The sequence below is a fragment of the Ranitomeya variabilis genome, chromosome 4 (genome assembly GCF_051348905.1).
Source record: "Ranitomeya variabilis isolate aRanVar5 chromosome 4, aRanVar5.hap1, whole genome shotgun sequence".
Taxonomy (NCBI): domain Eukaryota; kingdom Metazoa; phylum Chordata; class Amphibia; order Anura; family Dendrobatidae; genus Ranitomeya; species Ranitomeya variabilis.
Genome location: NC_135235.1, coordinates 156,943,478 through 156,961,887, shown reverse-complemented (window position 1 = coordinate 156,961,887; position 18,410 = coordinate 156,943,478). Strand labels below are relative to the sequence as shown.

Genomic DNA, 18,410 nt, shown 5'->3' with positions numbered 1-18,410 from the left:
GGGGGGTACTGTTGTGAATTTGCTTTTTGCTCCCTCTAGTGGTTACTAGTTTTTTGACTCTGGTTTTTCTGTCATTCCTTTTATCCGCACCTGGGTCGTTAGTTAGGGGTGTTGCCATATAAGCTCCCTAGACCTTCAGTTCAATGCCTGGCAACGTAGTTATCAGAGCTAGTCTGCTGTGCTCTTGTCTACTGATCCTGGTTCCAGTTATATCAGCTAAGTCTGCCTTTTGCTTTTTGCTATTTGTTTTGGTTTTGTATTTTTGTCCAGCTTGTTCCAAATCTATATCCTGACCTTTGCTGGAAGCTCTAGGGGGCTGGTGTTCTCCCCCCGGACCGTTAGACGGTTCGGGGGTTCTTGAATTTCCAGTGTGGATTTTGATAGGGTTTTTGTTGACCATATAAGTTACCTTTCTTTATTCTGCTATCAGTAAGCGGGCCTCTCTGTGCTAAACCTGGTTCATTTCTGTGTTTGTCATTTCCTCTTACCTCACCGTTATTATTTGTGGGGGGCTTCTATCCAGCTTTGGGGTCCCCTTCTCTGGAGGCAAGAAAGGTCTTTTGTTTTCCTCTACTAGGGGTAGCTAGATTCTCCGGCTGGAGCGTGTCATCTAGAATCAACGTAGGAATGATCCCGGCTACTTCTAGTGTTGGCGTTAGGAGTAGATATATGGTCAACCCAGTTACCACTGCCCTATGAGCTGGATTTTTGTATTCTGCAGACTTCCACGTACCTCTGAGACCCTCGCCATTGGGGTCATAACACGTCACGTTACATTTGCAGAGCCCCTGATGTAACCAAACAGTAGAAACCCCCCACAAGTGACCCCATATTGGAAACTAGACCCCCCAAGAAACTAATCTAGATGTGTTGTGAGAACTTTGAACCCTCAAGTGTTTCACTACAGTTTATAACGAAGAGCCGTGAAAATTAAAAAAAAAAATTCCACAAAAATTATTATTTAGCCCCCAGTTTTGTATTTTTCCAAGGGTGACAGGAGAAGTTGGACCCCAAAAGTTGTTGTCCAATGTGTCCTGAGTATGATGATGCCCCATATGTTGGGGTAAACCCCTGTTTGGGCACATTAGAGAGCTCGGAAGGGAAGGAGCACTGTTTTACTTTTTCAATGCAGAATTGGCTGGAATTGAGATCGGACGCCATGTCGCATTTGGAGAGCCCCTGGTTTGCCTAAACAGTGGAAACCCCCCAATTATAACTGAAACCCCAATCCAAACACACCCCTAACCCTAATCTCAATGGTAACCCTAACCACACCTCTATCCCTGACACACCCCTAACCCTAATCCCAACCCTATTCCCAACCGTAAATGTAATCCAAACCTAACCCTAACTTTAACCCCAACCCTAACCCTAACTTTAGCCCCAACCCTAACTGTAGCCCTAACCCTAGCCCCAACCCTAACCCTAACCCTAGCCCTAACCCTAACCCTAACCCTAGCCCTACCCCTAGCCATAACCCTAGCCCTAGCCCTAACCCTAGCCCTAACCCTAGCCCTAACCCTAATGGGAAAATGGAAATACATTTTTTTACTTTTTTTATTTTTCCCTAACTAAGGGGGTGATGAAGGGGGGTTTGATTTACTTTGATAGCGGGGTTTTTTAGTGGATTTTTATGATTGTCAGCCATCACACACTAAAAGACGCTTTTTATTGCAAAAAATATTTTTGGTGTTCCCACATTTTGAGAGCTATAATTTTTCCATATTTTGGTCCACAGAGTCATGTGAAGTCTTCTTTTTTGCGGGACAAGTTGACGTTTTTATTGGTAACATTTTCGGGTGCATGACTTTTTTATGGCTTTTTATTCCAGTTTTTGTGAGGCAGAATGACCAAAAACCAGCTATTCATGAATTTCTTTTGGGGGAGGCGTTTATACCGTTCCGCGTTTCGTAAAATGGATAAAGCAGTTTTATTCTTCTGGTCAGTACGATTACAGCAATACCTTATTTATATCATTTTTTTATGTTTTGGCACATTTATACAATAAAAACTATTTTATAGAAAAAATAATTATTTTTGCATCGCTTTATTCTGAGGACTATAACTTGTTTATTTTTTCGCTGATGATGCTATATCGTGGCTCGTTTTTTGCGGGACAAGATGACGTTTTCAGCGGTACCATGTTTATTTATATCCGTCTTTTCGATCACGTGTTATTCCACAGTTTTATAGATCGGGTCATTACGGACGCGGCGATACTAAATATGTGTACTTTTATTGGTTTTTTTTTATTTAGATAAAGGAATGTATTTATTGGAACAATATTTTTTTTTATTCTTTTTTATTTAGGAATTGTTTTTTTTTTTTTTGCACACATGTCATTTTTTTTTTTACTTTTTTACTTTGCCCCAGTGGGGGGACATCACAGTAAAGTGACAGATCGCTGATCTGACACTTTGCTGGGCACTGTGTCAGATCAGCGTTCTGACATGCACAGCAGGGAGGCTTCCCGGCGCCTGCTCTGAGCAGGCGCTGTGAAGCCACCTCCCTGCAGGACCCGGATGCTGCCCCGTGGCCATTTTGGATCTGGGCCTGCAGGGAGGAGGAGGTAAGAGACCCTTGCAGCAACGTGATCACATCGCGTTGCTCCGAGGGTCTCAGGGAAGCACGCAGGGAGCCCCCTCCCTGCGCGATGCTTCCCTATACCGCCAGAACACTGCGATCATGTTTGATCGCAGTGTGCCGGGGGTTAATGTGCCGGGGGCAGCTGACACCCGGCCGCGCTCCCCCCGAGAGCGTGGCCGATCGCTCTGGACGTACTATTCCGTCCTTGGGAAGTAGTGCCCATTCCACATGGACGGAATAGTATGTCCAATGGTAGAAAGGGGTTAATGAGGCAGAGCATGCCACGATTGGCAGCATATCTCAGATGGCAGGCACCTATTCAATGGCGCACAAAACATTGGACTGCATTCGGATGTCATCTGATTAATCTCTCCTTCTTTTCCTCACTTGTAATCCAATTTTTGCATGCAAGAGGATCAGATCACAGTAAAATGACACTCACCTCACGCTCACAGCCAAGCGTCATTAGCATATCGCACCCAATACTCTTGATCTAGTGATCTTGGCATTAGATCAGTAAAATAATTATTTAGTCTTTAACACATTAAAATTTTCTGACGTTTTATAATGAATACTATTTAGGAACTTGATTAATTTAGCATTTAGGGAGCAAATGCCCTTTAAATCTTTAGAACTATGCATCTAATCAGTATGTCTCAGAGCCAACCTCTCAATCACATTACCTCTGATGTTAAAAGGATTGTCCAGGGTGTACAATCATAATTGTAAAATAAGTCATCAGTATGGGATTGGTGCTGGTGTGACACTCAATACACCCACCTATTAGCTGATATACAGTGGCATGTAAAAGTTTTGGCACCCCTGGTCAAAATTACAGTAATTGTGAACACATAAGCAAGTTGAAGATAAACGGATCTCTAAAAGGTTTAAATACGATACATTTCCTTTGTATTTTAAGCAAAATGAAAATACATTGTCTTTTTTTTTCATTTTAATAATTACAAAAAGAAAATGGATCAATGCAAAAAGTTTGTCGAACCTCGGAACGTTCTGTGCTCAGATAACTGTGGCCAAGGTTTCAATTCTTAATTAGCCTGTTAGGGTTATGGCTTGCTGACTATCGTCATGAGCAAATTTCCAAGCTTTATAAAAACCCAGCCCCCTCTAACCTTGTGACAAAAAAAAGCAGCCTTGGGTTCTTCTAAGCAGCTGCCTAGCACTCTGAAAAAGAAAATGGTGGACAGCCACAAAGCAGGTGAAGGCTATAAGGAGATAGCAAAGTGTTTTGAAGTAGCCCTTTCCTCTGTTAGAAATATAATTAAGAAATGGCAGTTAATGGGAACAGTGGTGGTCAAGATAAGGTCTGGAAGACAAAAAGAAGAACTCACCAACCATTAATCATGGAGGTTGATCAATCACGTTTTGGGGTTGTGTTGCAGCCAATGGCATTGGGAACATTTCACAGGTAGAGGGTAGAATGGATTCCAAGACATTCCAACAAATTCTTGATGCAAACATAACACCATCTGTATAAAAGCTGAAGTGGAAGTTATTCGAATGACCTGCCCAGCATGTTTTGCACTTTATTTGCAGCCAATGAACATGCTGGACTTGCGTGTTAATCACAGTAATGCCGGCGCCATCTTTGGTGTAGCATTTCTGTGATTGGCTGGCCTTACAGTATCATAGGGGATATTTACACATTAGGACCGGAAAGTGCATAGTGTGAGCGTAGTGTGAGCATAGGGAGAGTGAATGCAGCATATAGGGAAAGTTTGTGATTACAAAAAGCTCTTTTAAGAGCTATTAAGAGTAAAGATTAGTTCACTGCTAGGTGGAGATAACATAGGGAGAGATTTAATACAAGGGAAAGGCAGGCATTTAGGTGATATCATGAAGTTGTACGACTTCTGCAAAGCCTGCAGAGATGCGCAAATGTCACAATTTACCTGTGCCAATATTTTTTCTTACTCTGCTATTGCCATGTGCCAGAAAGGTAATATAAAAAAAAACTAATTTTCTATTTGTTAAAAAAATAGTGTATGTTTATCTAGCAGTTGTGCGACTTCTGCAAAGCCTGTAGAGATGCGCAAACGTCACAATTTAACAATGCCAATAATTTTCCTTACTCTGCTGTTGCCGTGTGTCAAAAAGGCAATATAAAAAACCTATTCACCTGCTATTTTCATGAGTCTGCTGTTGCTGTGTGTAACAAAGCTGATATCTGAAAAAAACACTCACACATTGCTAGATACAGGGAATTTGTACATACCACCTCTGTGAAAGTACTTGTGAAAAATAAAGCCAGGAAATTTTTCTTTCATAATACATTCAATATGGGAAAGAGAGACGTCAAGGAATTTGGACATGAATGTGGTGGTGTCCGCCAAGGCCATGTGAAAGATCAGAAGGTGACTGTATCTCATTCTAGCTTCCTGTCAAAATTTGGTCAGCGTGCTACCGAACCCAGACAAGTGTGAGGATGTTGTGGGTTGGATGGCAGACAAAGGCTCCAGTATTTTGACAAGTAGCACCACCAAGTCTTCCATATGGTCCAGTGTCAGTAACCAAGTGGCTGGGCCTCACAATCCTCAACCTGATCCTCCTTCCTCCCCCCTATCAAGAGTCCCAGGAGACATATGACCTCAACGCTGGCCACTCCGAGGAACTGCTTATGTTCCCTTATAATTATTCAGGCCAGTCAATGTGCAGCATTAAAGAAGGTCATAAGGAGATGGAGTGCACTGATGCAAAAACATTTGAGCACCCACAGGCAGGAGAAACCACTGTCATGATCCAGGCTGAAGTTTGTTTCTTGCTATGCTCTCCTCGATCTGGTCATGCAGGGGTTAACTTTCCTCTGCCTCATTCTGGGATCTGTTATTTCTGCACGCTGCTGTCTGGGCAAAACCGTCAATGAAAAAGACCTGGGTATATGGGTGGATGACAAACTCATATTCAGTGGCCAGTGTCAGGCAGCTGCTACAAAGGCAAATAAAATAATGGGATGCATTAAAAGAGGCATAGATGCTCATGAGGAGAACATAATTTTACCTCTATACAAGTCACTAGTTCGACCACACTTAGAATACTGTGCACAGTTCTGGTCTCCGGTGTATAAGAAAGACATAGCTGAACTGGAGCGGGTGCAGAGAAGAGCGACCAAGGTTATTAGAGGACTGGGGGGTCTGCAATACCAAGATAGGTTATTACACTTGGGGCTATTTAATTTGGAAAAACGAAGACTAAGGGGTGATCTTATTTTAATGTATAAATATATGAGGGGACAGTACAAAGACCTTTCTGATGATCTTTTTATTCATAGACCTGAGACAGGGACAAGGGGGCATCCTCTACGTCTGGAGGAAAGAAGGTTTAAGCATAATAACAGACGCGGATTCTTTACTGTAAGAGCAGTGAGACTATGGAACTCTCTGCCGTATGATGTTGTAATGAGTGATTCATTAATTAAATTTAAGAGGGGACTGGATACCTTTCTGGAAAAGTATAATGTTACAGGGTATATACACTAGATTCCTTGATAAGGCGTTGATCCAGGGAACTAGTCTGATTGCCGTATGTGGAGTCGGGAAGGAATTTTTTTCCCCATGGTGGAGTTACTCTTTGCCACATGGGTTTTTGTTGCCTTCCTCTGGATCAACATGTTAGGGCATGTTAGGTTAGGCTATGGGTTGAACTAGATGGACTTACAGTCTTCCTTCAACCTTAATAACTATGTAACTATGCAGGCAGTGTCAGTTATAGTTTCTGCCCAGGCTTGAGTGGCTGATCCCATTACTCCCTGATTTGTCCTCTGCTTGCTCACTCTTCATGCTTTCCCACTCCTGCTACCCAGCTTGACTTAATGTTTGTTCCCCATGCTCTGACCTCCTGGTATCTGACCTGGCTTGACCGCTGACTTGTTTGTCTGTTTCATGTTTCTGGCATTTCTGTTCCTGTCTGGCTTTTGTCTTCTCTGGCTTGCATCTGACCATGTTTGTTGCTGTTTCCTCTGGTACTGCATTTCCTGACCCTTAGTGACTCGGCTTGTCTGATCTTGATCTTGTCACCTTGTGGCATCTGCAATGCCGTATGGTGGTGCTACACTGTGAGTGCAACCTTTCTTCCTCCACCAGCTCCCCCTGGTGGAGGCTGGGCATACTGCGCTATGGCAGCATTACATTATAACTGACCCTAGAAATTAAAAGGGGCATTTCATTTTTTTCTCTCATCATGGATCCGATCCGTAATCTAGCGGATCCAGTGTCCAGTTTGACGCAGATGATGCGGGAATTATCTTGGAACACAGGGCTCTGGCCACATCCCAAACTCAATTACAGAAAGAATTGACTGAGACTGTCAAGGCTGTGCAGGGCACCACCTCTCATGTTGCCAGTAAGCCTGGTGATTCCATAGATGTCACTTTACACTTCCCTGAACCCTCGGTTAAGCTTCCTGTCACCTTTTCTGGTGAGAAGGATACATTTTGTGTGTTCAAGGAGAGTTGCAAATTATTATTTTCACTCAGACCTCGATCATTGGGGGATGAGTCAGCCGGTGGGGATAATTATCTCCTTACTCAGGGAGGGTCCCCAATCTTGGGCTTTCTCGCTGCCCCCTACTGCCCCTTAACGGATGTCTGTGGATAGGTTTCTTGAGGCTTTAGGATTTATCTATGATGAACCGGATCATGTCAGGGTGGCAGAGGACACTACCATGGGCCTTGCTCAGGGGAAGCTCTCAGCCAAGTGGTATTGCTCGGAGTTTAGATGATAGTCCCCGGAGGTGTCCAGAAACCACTCTGTGCTCAGGTGCCAGTTCCAGAGAGGACTGTCTGATCATCTGAAGGACACTCTGGCTCTCCATCCACCTCCTCTCTCCTTGGAGGCTATAACTCAGGCCATCCGTATGGATCGTAGGTTGCGGGAGAGGGGTGTTATACAGAGGGAAGTTCCTCTATTCCCGAGTAATCCCAATGTTACACCACATTCTGAGCCAATGGAGGTGGGGACCACCACTGTCAAGAAAAAAGAGGAGACGTCAAAAGGAAGGGAAACTTTGCTTCTACTGCAGTAGTCTGGGACACTGGAAAAAGGGCTGTCCCTCCTGTCCTCCGATCCCCAATGTGCTGGGAAATGCCTAAGTCTGGGTAACTATCAAGGAGGTTTCCCAGACTTTCAGGTACCTTTTTCCTCATTGCTTAAATTACAGTTGGAAGTGGGACTTTATGTTCAAAACTGTTGTATTCCCACTTCCGCTGTCCTTTGTGAAGCCTTTTAGAGATAATTTCATCTTCAACTTGCTTAGCTGTTTACAATAACAGTAATTTTCATCAGGGTTGGCCATACTATTACATGTCACAGTATGCTCCAGTAGCAGCCAGAAATAAACAAAGCATGGAGCAGATCACTGTAGCTCCATACATGGTTTAGTGGCCACTAACAAGAACTGCAGTTTATCTACTGCTTGTCTACAGATAGGTCAACAATATGCAAGTCCCTGACAACTCCTTTTATAAACCCTCATAGGGCAGACACTGCCAGCTGATTTGAAGAGGTTACAGCTATCTCAAAGACTCACAAATGCCTTCTATAATGTTGGCAAATTCTTCAGGGTAAATGGGACAGCGGCCAGTATTTGACTGAGTAGAATCAGTTTAGTGAACTCTTGTAGATGATTCACTAATTATATTCAAGTATATAATGTATTTGCTCTTGGACATACTGATTATAGGTATAAACATTCCCACAAATACAACTAAGTGGACACCATTATTATTTTATACTAGTCTTCATAAACCAGCTGACATTGTTATCAGCATAAATACAATGCAAACATGGAGACAATAAATACACTTTTGCTAGTACATTAATTTATTATAGTAACAATAAAGTTTTGATAGACATATTGTTATATTTATGGCCATATTTTCTTCATTTATTTATCGTTATTGATGTCATAGCTGCAGCCTGTAATTGCTGCAGAGCTGCTGAGTTCAGTGATTGGTTGCAGCAGTGATGTGAACTGTTGATGTGACATAATCTCTGCAGCCAAAACTCTGTACAATCGCACCTGTGATGGGGTGGGATATATTGAAAAGCAAGTGTACTGTCAGTTCTTGTAATAGATATTTAGACACAGTAAAAATGGACAAGTATAAGGATTTACTATGTACAATTTCCGGAGTGTTTAACCCCTTCATGATATGTGATGTAGTCATATGAGATAGTATGTATGTACTGTATAGCAGTGTTTGGAATCTGGGTGGTGGTTTATTTCTACTATATAGTGGAATAGGGAATAATGACATTTGATAACTGTATGATAGTTTTATTTAAGCTTATAATTAGAATCTATGGAGTTGAAATCAAGTAAATTTCTTAGTCATTGTTGCCTTCCTTCAGATGTAATGTAGCGATTCATCCCTGCTCCAAACTTTCACATGTAAGACAAGATATAAAGCACCAGAAAGGCTATAACGCTTAAAGCGATTATCAGGGACAATGGTTATTTTGTCCTGTGGGGTTAAGAACTTGCTAACTACCTGCCTGTTCCACCAGTCAATGATTTATGCCATCACAGAGAAGTCACACCGATTCTACTTCTTTCGATGACGTTGACAGAGCAGCATCTTCTCCACTTCTCTGCTCAGTTGTCGGTACGTCACTGATGAGGTGATGCAGATTGGCAGCAGCCTAACTGCAAGGAGCCAGCTATCAATCAGCATGACATTGGCAGTGATGCCCAATTGACAGCAGAGCGTAAGAGAAGGAGCTGCACTGTTAATGTGTGGTGAAATTAAGCAGGAGCGTTACTGCTGAGCCGAAAGAGATCATCACAGGGCAAAACAGGCAGCTAGTTTTCAACTTCGTGGTTGTAAGTTCCAAGTCCCATAGGAAAAAATAACTTAAGTCCTGCATAATTCCTTTAAATTTTATTCATTTCATGTTAAAAGACAACATCATGTTTCGGCTATGCAATGCCTTTCTAAAGCCAGAACAGCTCTATTCCTGTTTGTGAATTCAGAACATCTTGCACATCCGAAACGTGATGTTACCATTTATGATAAAATAAAAGAAAAAGATAAGCTTCAACCACTTTATGACATATGATGTAAATGTACAGCGCATGGAAAGTGCAAGAAAGGTATGCAAAAACAGGGAGGACCAAAATAAGAGACGTTTTATAAAAGTATGATTAACATATGAGAAACAAACAAATGAAAAGCATTTTATAAAAGAAAACCAAACATGGCTCCCAAGAACCACAAGCCAAAACAAGCTATGATATGGTTGCTAATGGTCCCAGAACAGGATTGTGGATCATATAAAGTAGAGGCAAAAGCATGTAAACACAAAAGAGCTAGGTGGAATAATATATGAGCAAGATTCAACAGAATCAAATATAATGAAGGACAAGAAGAGGGGAAAAAGATATATCCCATATCCCATGTGTGCACTATGCTAAATGCACAATGTCCTCAAGACATATATTAATGCAAAGTATAATAGAGGCAGCAACTGAAACAAAAGTACAAAACCAACATGGACAATAGCAGGCAAAATAGCAAGTCAGAGAACCGCAGCAAAAAATACTTAGCATAAACTTTGGAATTTTTTTTACCACTTAAATAAAAAAGAACCTATACATGTTTGGTATATACAAACTTGTAATGACCTGAAGAATCATAATAGCAGGTCAGTTGTAGCATTTGGTGAACATGATAAAAAACAAAAGAAAACAATTGTGGAATTGCACTTTTTTTTGCAATGTCACTGCACTTGGATTTTTTTTTTCTTATTTTCCAGTAGAAAATATGGTACAGGTGCATCTCACCAAATTAGAATATCATCAAAAAGTTAATTTATTTCAATTCTGCAATACAAAAAGTGAAACTCCTATAATAGATAGTCATTACAAATTTATTTCAATTCTGCAATACAAAAAATGAAACTCATATATTAGATAGAGTCATTACAAAGTGATCTACTGTATTTCAAGTGTTTATTTCTGTTAATGTTGATGATTATGGCTTACAGCTAATGAAAACCCAAAAGTCATTGTCGCAGTAAATTATAATACTTTATAACACCAGCTTAAAAAAAATGATTTTAAAATCCGCAATGTTGGCCTACTGAAATGTATGTTCAGTAAATGCACTCAATGCTTGGTCGGGGCTCCTTTTGCATCAATTACTGCATCAATGCGGCGTGGCATGGAGGCGATCAGCCTGTGGCACTGCTGAGGTGTTATGGAAGCCCAGGTTGCTTTTATAGCAGCCTTCAGCTCCTCTACATTGTGGGGTCAGGTGTCTCTTATCTTCCTCTTAACAATATCCCATAGATTCTCTATGGGGTAAAAGTCAGGCGAGTTTGCTGGCCAATCAAGCACAGTGATACTGTTGTTTTTAAACCAGGTATTGGTACTTTTGGCAGTGTGGACAGGTGCCAAGTCCTGCTGGAGAATTAAATCTCCATATCTAAAAAGCTTGTCGGCAGAGGGACGCATGAAGTGTTCTTAAATTTCCTGGTAGACGGCTGCTCTGACTTTGGTCTTGATAAAACACAGTGTACCTACATCAGTAGATGATATGGCTCTCCAAACCATCACTGATTGTGGAAACTTCACACTAGACCTCAAGCAGCAGCTTGGATTGTGTGCCTCTCCACTCATCCTCCAGACTCTGGGACCTTGAAGTATCCACAATCAATGATGGTTTTGGGAGCCATGTCATCTGCTAGTGTAGGTCCATTGTGCTTGATTGGCCAGCAAACTCGCCTGACCTTATCCCCATAGAGAATCTATAGGGTATTGTCAAGAGGAAGATGAGACACCTGACCCCACAATGTAGAGGAGCTGAAGGCTGCTATAAAAGCAACCTGGGCTTCCATAACACCTCAGCAGTGCCACAGGCTGATCGCCTCCATGCCACGCCGCATTGATGCAGTAATTGATGCAAATGGAGCCCCGATCAAGTATTGAGTGTATTTACTGAACATACATTTCAGTAGGCCTACATTTCGGATTTTAAAATCATTTTTTTAAGCTGGGGTTATAAAGTATTCTAATTTATTGAGATGATGCTTTTGGGTTTTCATTGGCTGTAATCCATAATCATCAACATTAACAGAAATAAACACTTGAAATAGATCACTCTGTTTGTAATGACTCTATATAATATGTGAGTTTCACTTTTTGTATTAAAGACTAACTAAAAACTAAAGACTAACTAACTAAATAAAAACTAAAATAAATTAACTTTTTGATGATATTCTAATTTTGTGAGATGCACCTGTAAAACCAATGGCGATGTTCAAAATTACAACTCGTCCCACAAAAAAAAAGCCCTTATATGCCCATATTGATGGAAAAATAAAAAAGTTATGTCTCTGGAAAGAACAGGAGCAAAAAACAAATGCAAAGAAGGAAAATTGCCCAGGGTGAAGGAGTTGATGAATCTACAGTTTTGTTCTGTATGCCCTGCATGGGAATAGTTCTTATGCATTGCATGGTAATATTAGTTTTAGCTCACCATTTAATCACTGCAAAGAGGACATTTGGGTAATGTCCCCACATTAATACAGCAGCCTGAGCCATCTGTATTCTGTGATAGTTCCAATTATCTAAATTGTGCATTATGTGCTATTTGGGCTATTAGGAGAACATACCTTGGGATATGCTGACTTTAAATAGGACAAGTCACTCAGATGACAGATCCACTTTAAACCCTTAGGATATCTACAAAATATTAGTGATCAAAGCTACAGAGACCATAAAAGCTGAAAACACTGAAATTATGTTATGCTCTATTTTTCTGAACTTGTTACAGGTGTCTGAGAGAGTCCGAGTTCTGGTGACAGATGCCAATGATGAGAGCCCAGAGTTTCTCAACACACCTTACATTGTGACTGTTCTTGAGGTATAGTTAAACTCCTTTCATAGGTTTCTTGGTGGGCTGAAACAACAGTTTTTATTCAGTTTTCAGTGTCTATGAATGTATAGGAAATATTCAAACTAAAAGATGTTCCTAGAATAATGAGGGAATGTGTTTTCACGATCTATCAATAGACTCTGTCAATTTTCCTTAAAGGGGATGAACTACTGTAGTACTGTATATACTTGTGTATAACCCCCCTCGGCTTATACACAAGTCAATTGTCCAGAACGCTGTCGGGGGAGGGGGGGGAGCGGCGCCGGCTAACAGAAGACATCATACTCACCCTCCATCTCTGCATCTCCTTCCCTGCATCTCCCTTATCCTGGCGCCGGTGGATCACGTGGTACCGCTCATTAAGGTAATGAATATGGATGGGTATCCACTCCCATGGGCATGGAGCGCATATTAATTACCTTAACGAGCGGTACCATGTGACCGCTGAGAAGAGGAGAGACGCCGGCGCCGGGATAAGGGAGATGCAGGCGCAAGGAGGGTGACTATGATGGGGAGGGGGGGCAATGTGAGCCATGCATACAACCAGGGGAATGGTGTAGCCGAGCCATGGGGGACAAGAGAGCCGAGCCATGTGGACTGGGGGGAGCTGAGCAATGCTGGACCAGGGGAGCGATGCATACAGCAGGGGAGCCACACATACCTTTAAAGGACAGGAGGAGCCACATACCAGGACAGGACAGGGAACCATATACCAGAACAGGACAGGGGGAGCCACATACCAGGACATGACAGGGGGAGCCACGCATAGCAGGACAGGACAGGGAGAGCCACATACCAAGACAGGACAGGGGGAGCTGCAAACCAGGATCAGGGGGACAATGCATACCTGGCTTATACGTGAGTCAATAAGCTTACCCAGTTTTCCGTGGCAAAAGTAGGTGCCTCGGCCTATACTCAGGTCGGCTTATACTCGAGTATATACAGTACGGCATATAAGTTATCCCCTTATTGATCACTAATGGTGATGTGGCGGAAAAAACGAAAGCACAAAAATTTAAATTCACAGCGTCAATAAGGGGTTAATAAGAAGTTTGTACCACAGTTATCATTATGATTCCATGGTATTTAAAAAGAGGCGGTGAAGGGCGTGCTGAAAGTGGCTGGAATCAAAAGGAACTTGAAAAATCAGAGCAATTAAATTGTATTAATCCCACAGTGATTACATGTATGTTGTGTTTTCTAGGACACTCCTTCTGGCAGCAGCATTTTCCAAGTAGAGGCAGTAGACAAAGACACAGGGTCTGGTGGAAGTATTACGTATTTAGTACAGGTACTTTATTTTTTTTTTTTTACATAAAATATATTTCCTGTTTGATATTTTGTGTGTTTATATGCACATTTTATATGTAACTGTTGTAAAACACATGTTTACCTTAAAACAAACAACAGAAAAATATCTTAGACTAGTTCTGGATAGTTTTATTATTTACTGCAAACATAATTTGTAAGTTGATATTTTTGGTCAGTTAGTAATTTGTTTCTTGTAATATGCAGTAGATTAAATATTAGAATATGATTAGTTACTATCTGAAATATCCAAACGATTTGTAGCTTCAAATTTAAAACAAAAGGAAGATGGTTAAGATGTCACAGTGTGTAAGAGGTAATTATTCTCCCTGCAGAGACTGACATGTTCAGCTTGACATGCCAAGGTGAGGAGACTTTTAAACCTTGCAATGCTCCTCTGGGAAATATGCAAATTGTCTGTTCAGAGAGGAAGTGTGTATTCATCTATATATACAATTTGTGTGCGTGTGAAAAAAAATGCTGCAAAGTAAGGATGTTTTCAGAAATAGAAGTGTTAATAATTTTTTATCAACTTAAAAAAACACAAAGTGAATAAACAAAATGGAAATCTAAATTACATCAATATTTCCAAATTCAATTTTATTTTTTTATGCTACTCTAAATAATAAAAAAGAATCAACAGGTATAAAATTACAGATCTTTATATCTCTAAATGTTTGCCTGTTATTTGTTTCATACTTGCCATTTTCCTCCAGACTTTGATTGTAAAATACTGTCTGCCTCAACCTGTGCAGTAAATGTAGAAAGTTGCTTTTTTTAGGTAAAATTAGAAAGTTCTTTTTATTAAAGTGGTTGTACCAAGTTTGGAACTCATCCCCTATCCATTATGCAGGTGATAACATCTCTACTCTATTCATTCTCAGTGGGACTGCCGGAGATAGCCAAGCACTGTGCTCTACAGCATTTAGGCACACCCAATAGCAAAGGTGCGCATGCTCGGCAACTGCTCCAATCCTCATTTTCAGGATCAGTAGGGGTCCTTGTTATTGAGCCTCATGCAATCAGGAACTTATTCCCTATCTCATGGATAGGGGATTACTTTCAATCTTTGTATAACCCTTTTACGTCAGTGCTATAACATGAAATTATATTCTACATTGATCTTGAGTTCTCTACTGTACTTTATGTTTTTTCCTGTCTTGACAAGGTGTTCCAATATTTAGGCTTGTTAGGTGGACATGACGCCCAATTGCTTTTTCCTCTGTATTTGCTTTCTCTTCTTGCACTTATAGTTTTTAGTTATACAATAGCTACATCTTGTGCTACAATGTCCACAAAAATAATAACATACCTACTCCTATAGGGATGCCTAATTATACTACTTTTTGTCTGCTTAGGTTAGATTTGTAGTCATTGTAGAGACTGGCATTCTTTCAATACTGTTTCACCCTGCCCCCAAATCATTTTCCCACCAAACAGAAACACTACTTATTTAAAGGGAACCTGTCACCCCCAAAATCGAAGATGAGCTAAGCCCACCATCATCAGGGGCTTATCTACAGCATTCTGTAATGCTGTAGATAAGCCCCCGATGTATCCTGAAAGATGAGAAAAAGAGGTTAGATTATACTCACCTGGGGGGCGGTCAGATCCAATGGGCATCACGGTCCGGTCTGGGTTCCTCCTATCTTCATACGATGACGTCCTCTTCTTGTCTTCACGCTGCGGCTCTGGCGCAGGCGTACTTTGTCTGCCCTGTTGAGGGTAGAGCAAAGTACTGCAGGATACATCGGGGGCTTATCTACAGCATTACAGAATGCTGTAGATAAGCCCCTGATGCCGGTGGGCTTAGCTCATCTTCGATTTTGGGGGTGACAAGTTCCCTTTAATAATAACATACCTCTCAACTGTCCTGGATCCAGTGGGACAGTCCTGAATTTGGTGAGCTGTCCCACTGTCACGGGACATAGGGATTGTTTTCCAGTTTCAACTTCATCTGTTTCCTCAGATCACAGACACAATGTAATACAATGGTGGAGAAGGGAAACAGATAGATCCTGGCATAACTATTCTGTCTAAGTAAAGTTTAAAAGTCCTGCACTGACCTGCCAGCCATGTAACCTGAAAATGTTACACAAACCTGGATGTCTAGGTAGATTTTCAGGCATTACCTAGGCTGGCAGCATATGAGGCCAGTAACACAGGAACAAGGTTGTGTTAGGCTAGTTTCAGACTAGCGTTTACCTGATCTGCTGCAGGCTGCGGACTTCCTCCGTGAAGCCCCGCCCTCGGCCGCACCTCCGCCACTAGCTCCACCTACTTCTGCATGCGGCCCACATGCGACCTCCATACCTATCTTTAACATTAGGTACGCAGGTCGTGCGGCTGTATGCGGATGCTGCCGCATGCGTCGTTTTGACGATGCGGCGACCAGCGTAGGATGCAGCCTGTAGCATTTTTTTTTTCCGCATCGTCAAAACGACGCATGCGGCAGCATCCGCATACAGCCGCACGACCTGGGTACCTAATGTTAAAGATAGGTACGGAGGTCACATGCGGGCCGCATGCAGAAGTAGGCGGAGCTAGCAGCGGAGGTGCGGCCGATGGCGGGGCATAACGGAGGAAGTCCGCAGCCTGCCGCAGATCAGGTAAACGCTAGTGTGAAACTAGCCTTAGATAGCCATTGTTATGCTTGTATGGTGGTAGGACTTAGGCTATCACACTGTTTGTGGTGAAATGTACTGTGCAGGCATCATACTTGGTAAGGGAGACTGTGGTGGAATTATACTTTTGAGCGGAGAATTTATTGGACTGTGGGGACATTATACTCTGTGATAAGCAGAGAACCATACTTTGCATTAGGGAATGTACATTGTGGCATCATACTGTGTGTGGGGGGGAATGTAGTTTCTAGAGAGCGTGAAACTGTGTGGGGAAATAGGAGTGAGGAACAGACCTCACTCTGTGTGGGGTGATGTTGGGTCATCATACTGTGAGTGTGGGAATGTACTGGTGGGAGACATAATACTGTGTAAGGAGGAATGTAATGTGAGGTAATCATTCTGTCTGTGGATGAATGTAGTTTGTCAGCATCAGACTATGTATGTAAGGGAGCCTGTGAAGGCATTATACTGTGTGTTGGGGGGTACTGGAGAGAAACAATGAAAACAGTATTGTACTGTGTGAGAATGTACAGTAATTTGGTAGAGAGGAGCAAATCAATGTGCTGCAAATAAAAATCAAATCGAATGTCCTGAAATTCTCTGGTTTTAGAATATTCAGAACAATATTCAGAATAATTTGCAATTTGATTAATGAGATTTGCAAAAAAAATGTCAGCTCATCAATACTCCTCTTTCCCACACTGGCTGCTCTTGTCAGGCACTGCTCTACAGCAGAGCTTACGGCACTATGCAAGGAGAGCTGCAGCTGTAGATGTGTTTGTAATAAGACAGAGTTCAACTCTGCTGTACTGTGTTAGTTCTAATCATTACACTCAGCCCTGCAATGAGATCAGGTGAGCAGACCATCAGTCATTACAAGTATTACACTGGTAATGCCCCTTTTAATTTAAAATAAGCTCTGGATGCAGATTCTCAGGAAGATTTACATCCGGGCAATGGATCTTAACACCTCATTTACATTTTAAGAAAAAAGGTGGACTTCTCTGGAATAAGACATCGAATCACAGAAATTAAGATATCATTTTATTCTACTTCCTATAACCATTAATAGCACATTTTTCTTTTGTCACCCACGACAAACAAAGAGGTCAGTTTAAATATACAACTTATAATATGTATAATATCAAACAAGGTTTTTCAACTTTTTTTGTCCAGCGTGAAAAGTGTTTGTGTTACAACAATATTACTGTTTATTTATGCAAATTTCTTTCCATGGGTGAACCTACCAAGTTCCTACTAATGTAACATTCTTTTACAGCTTTTTGATGGGGTAAGATAATAGTTTTTTCTTTCTTTTATTTTAATTTAAAAACATTATATAAACATTTTACTTGTTTTATATGTGCTTTACTATGCCAGTCTGGCAGTTATACACTCCTCAACTATAGTTTTTTGGGCAGGGAGAAATCTGCTTTAACCGAAAATCTGAAAATAAATTATTACACTAAATTGTAAAAGACATTTAATGGTGCAGGTCTGTTTGGAAATGCCTGTTTAAGTTGTCATATTGGAGGAACATACACATCACACCTAATTAAAAGGCAGGCTTTCATTACAGTAGCTTCTTTGGTCATCACGTGTGCCATGCCTAGAAATTTTGGTTGATTTCATATTTTTCCAAGATTGGACAAGTGTAATACAGTTTGTTGATCCAAAATATAGACTTGTGATAATTGTCCAAAATGTACTGTACATTACATGAAAAAGTGATACCAAGATGTGGTAGAGTGAGAAAAAATATCTTCATGCCATGTTAAAAATGTGGGAGCCCCTAGCATGGCCCCTAACACGACCTTCACTGCTAGCAGCACCATCACTAGTAGAACCAAATGCACGTCACACTTGGCAGGAGTATTAATGGGGAGAATGCAGAGAGCATAATGAAATATACATCATGTGATTAAATGCCCATTCTTCCACACACTCTTCCAAATTTGAAGGTTCTGTGGGCTCCTTCTACTAACTCTGATCTTTATTTT

The 18,410-nt window shown here is 41.3% G+C and overlaps 1 protein-coding gene across 1 annotated transcript in view; it reads left to right on the top strand.

Moving 5' to 3' along the window:
- Positions 1–18,410, top strand: part of CDHR1 (cadherin related family member 1) — a 283,238-nt gene that overhangs the window by 36,217 nt on the left and 228,611 nt on the right. The window contains exons 5-6 of the mRNA XM_077257202.1: positions 12,377–12,466; positions 13,683–13,769. Of these exons, the coding sequence (XP_077113317.1) occupies positions 12,377–12,466; positions 13,683–13,769 (177 nt within the window). The remainder of the gene's footprint in view (positions 1–12,376; positions 12,467–13,682; positions 13,770–18,410) is intronic.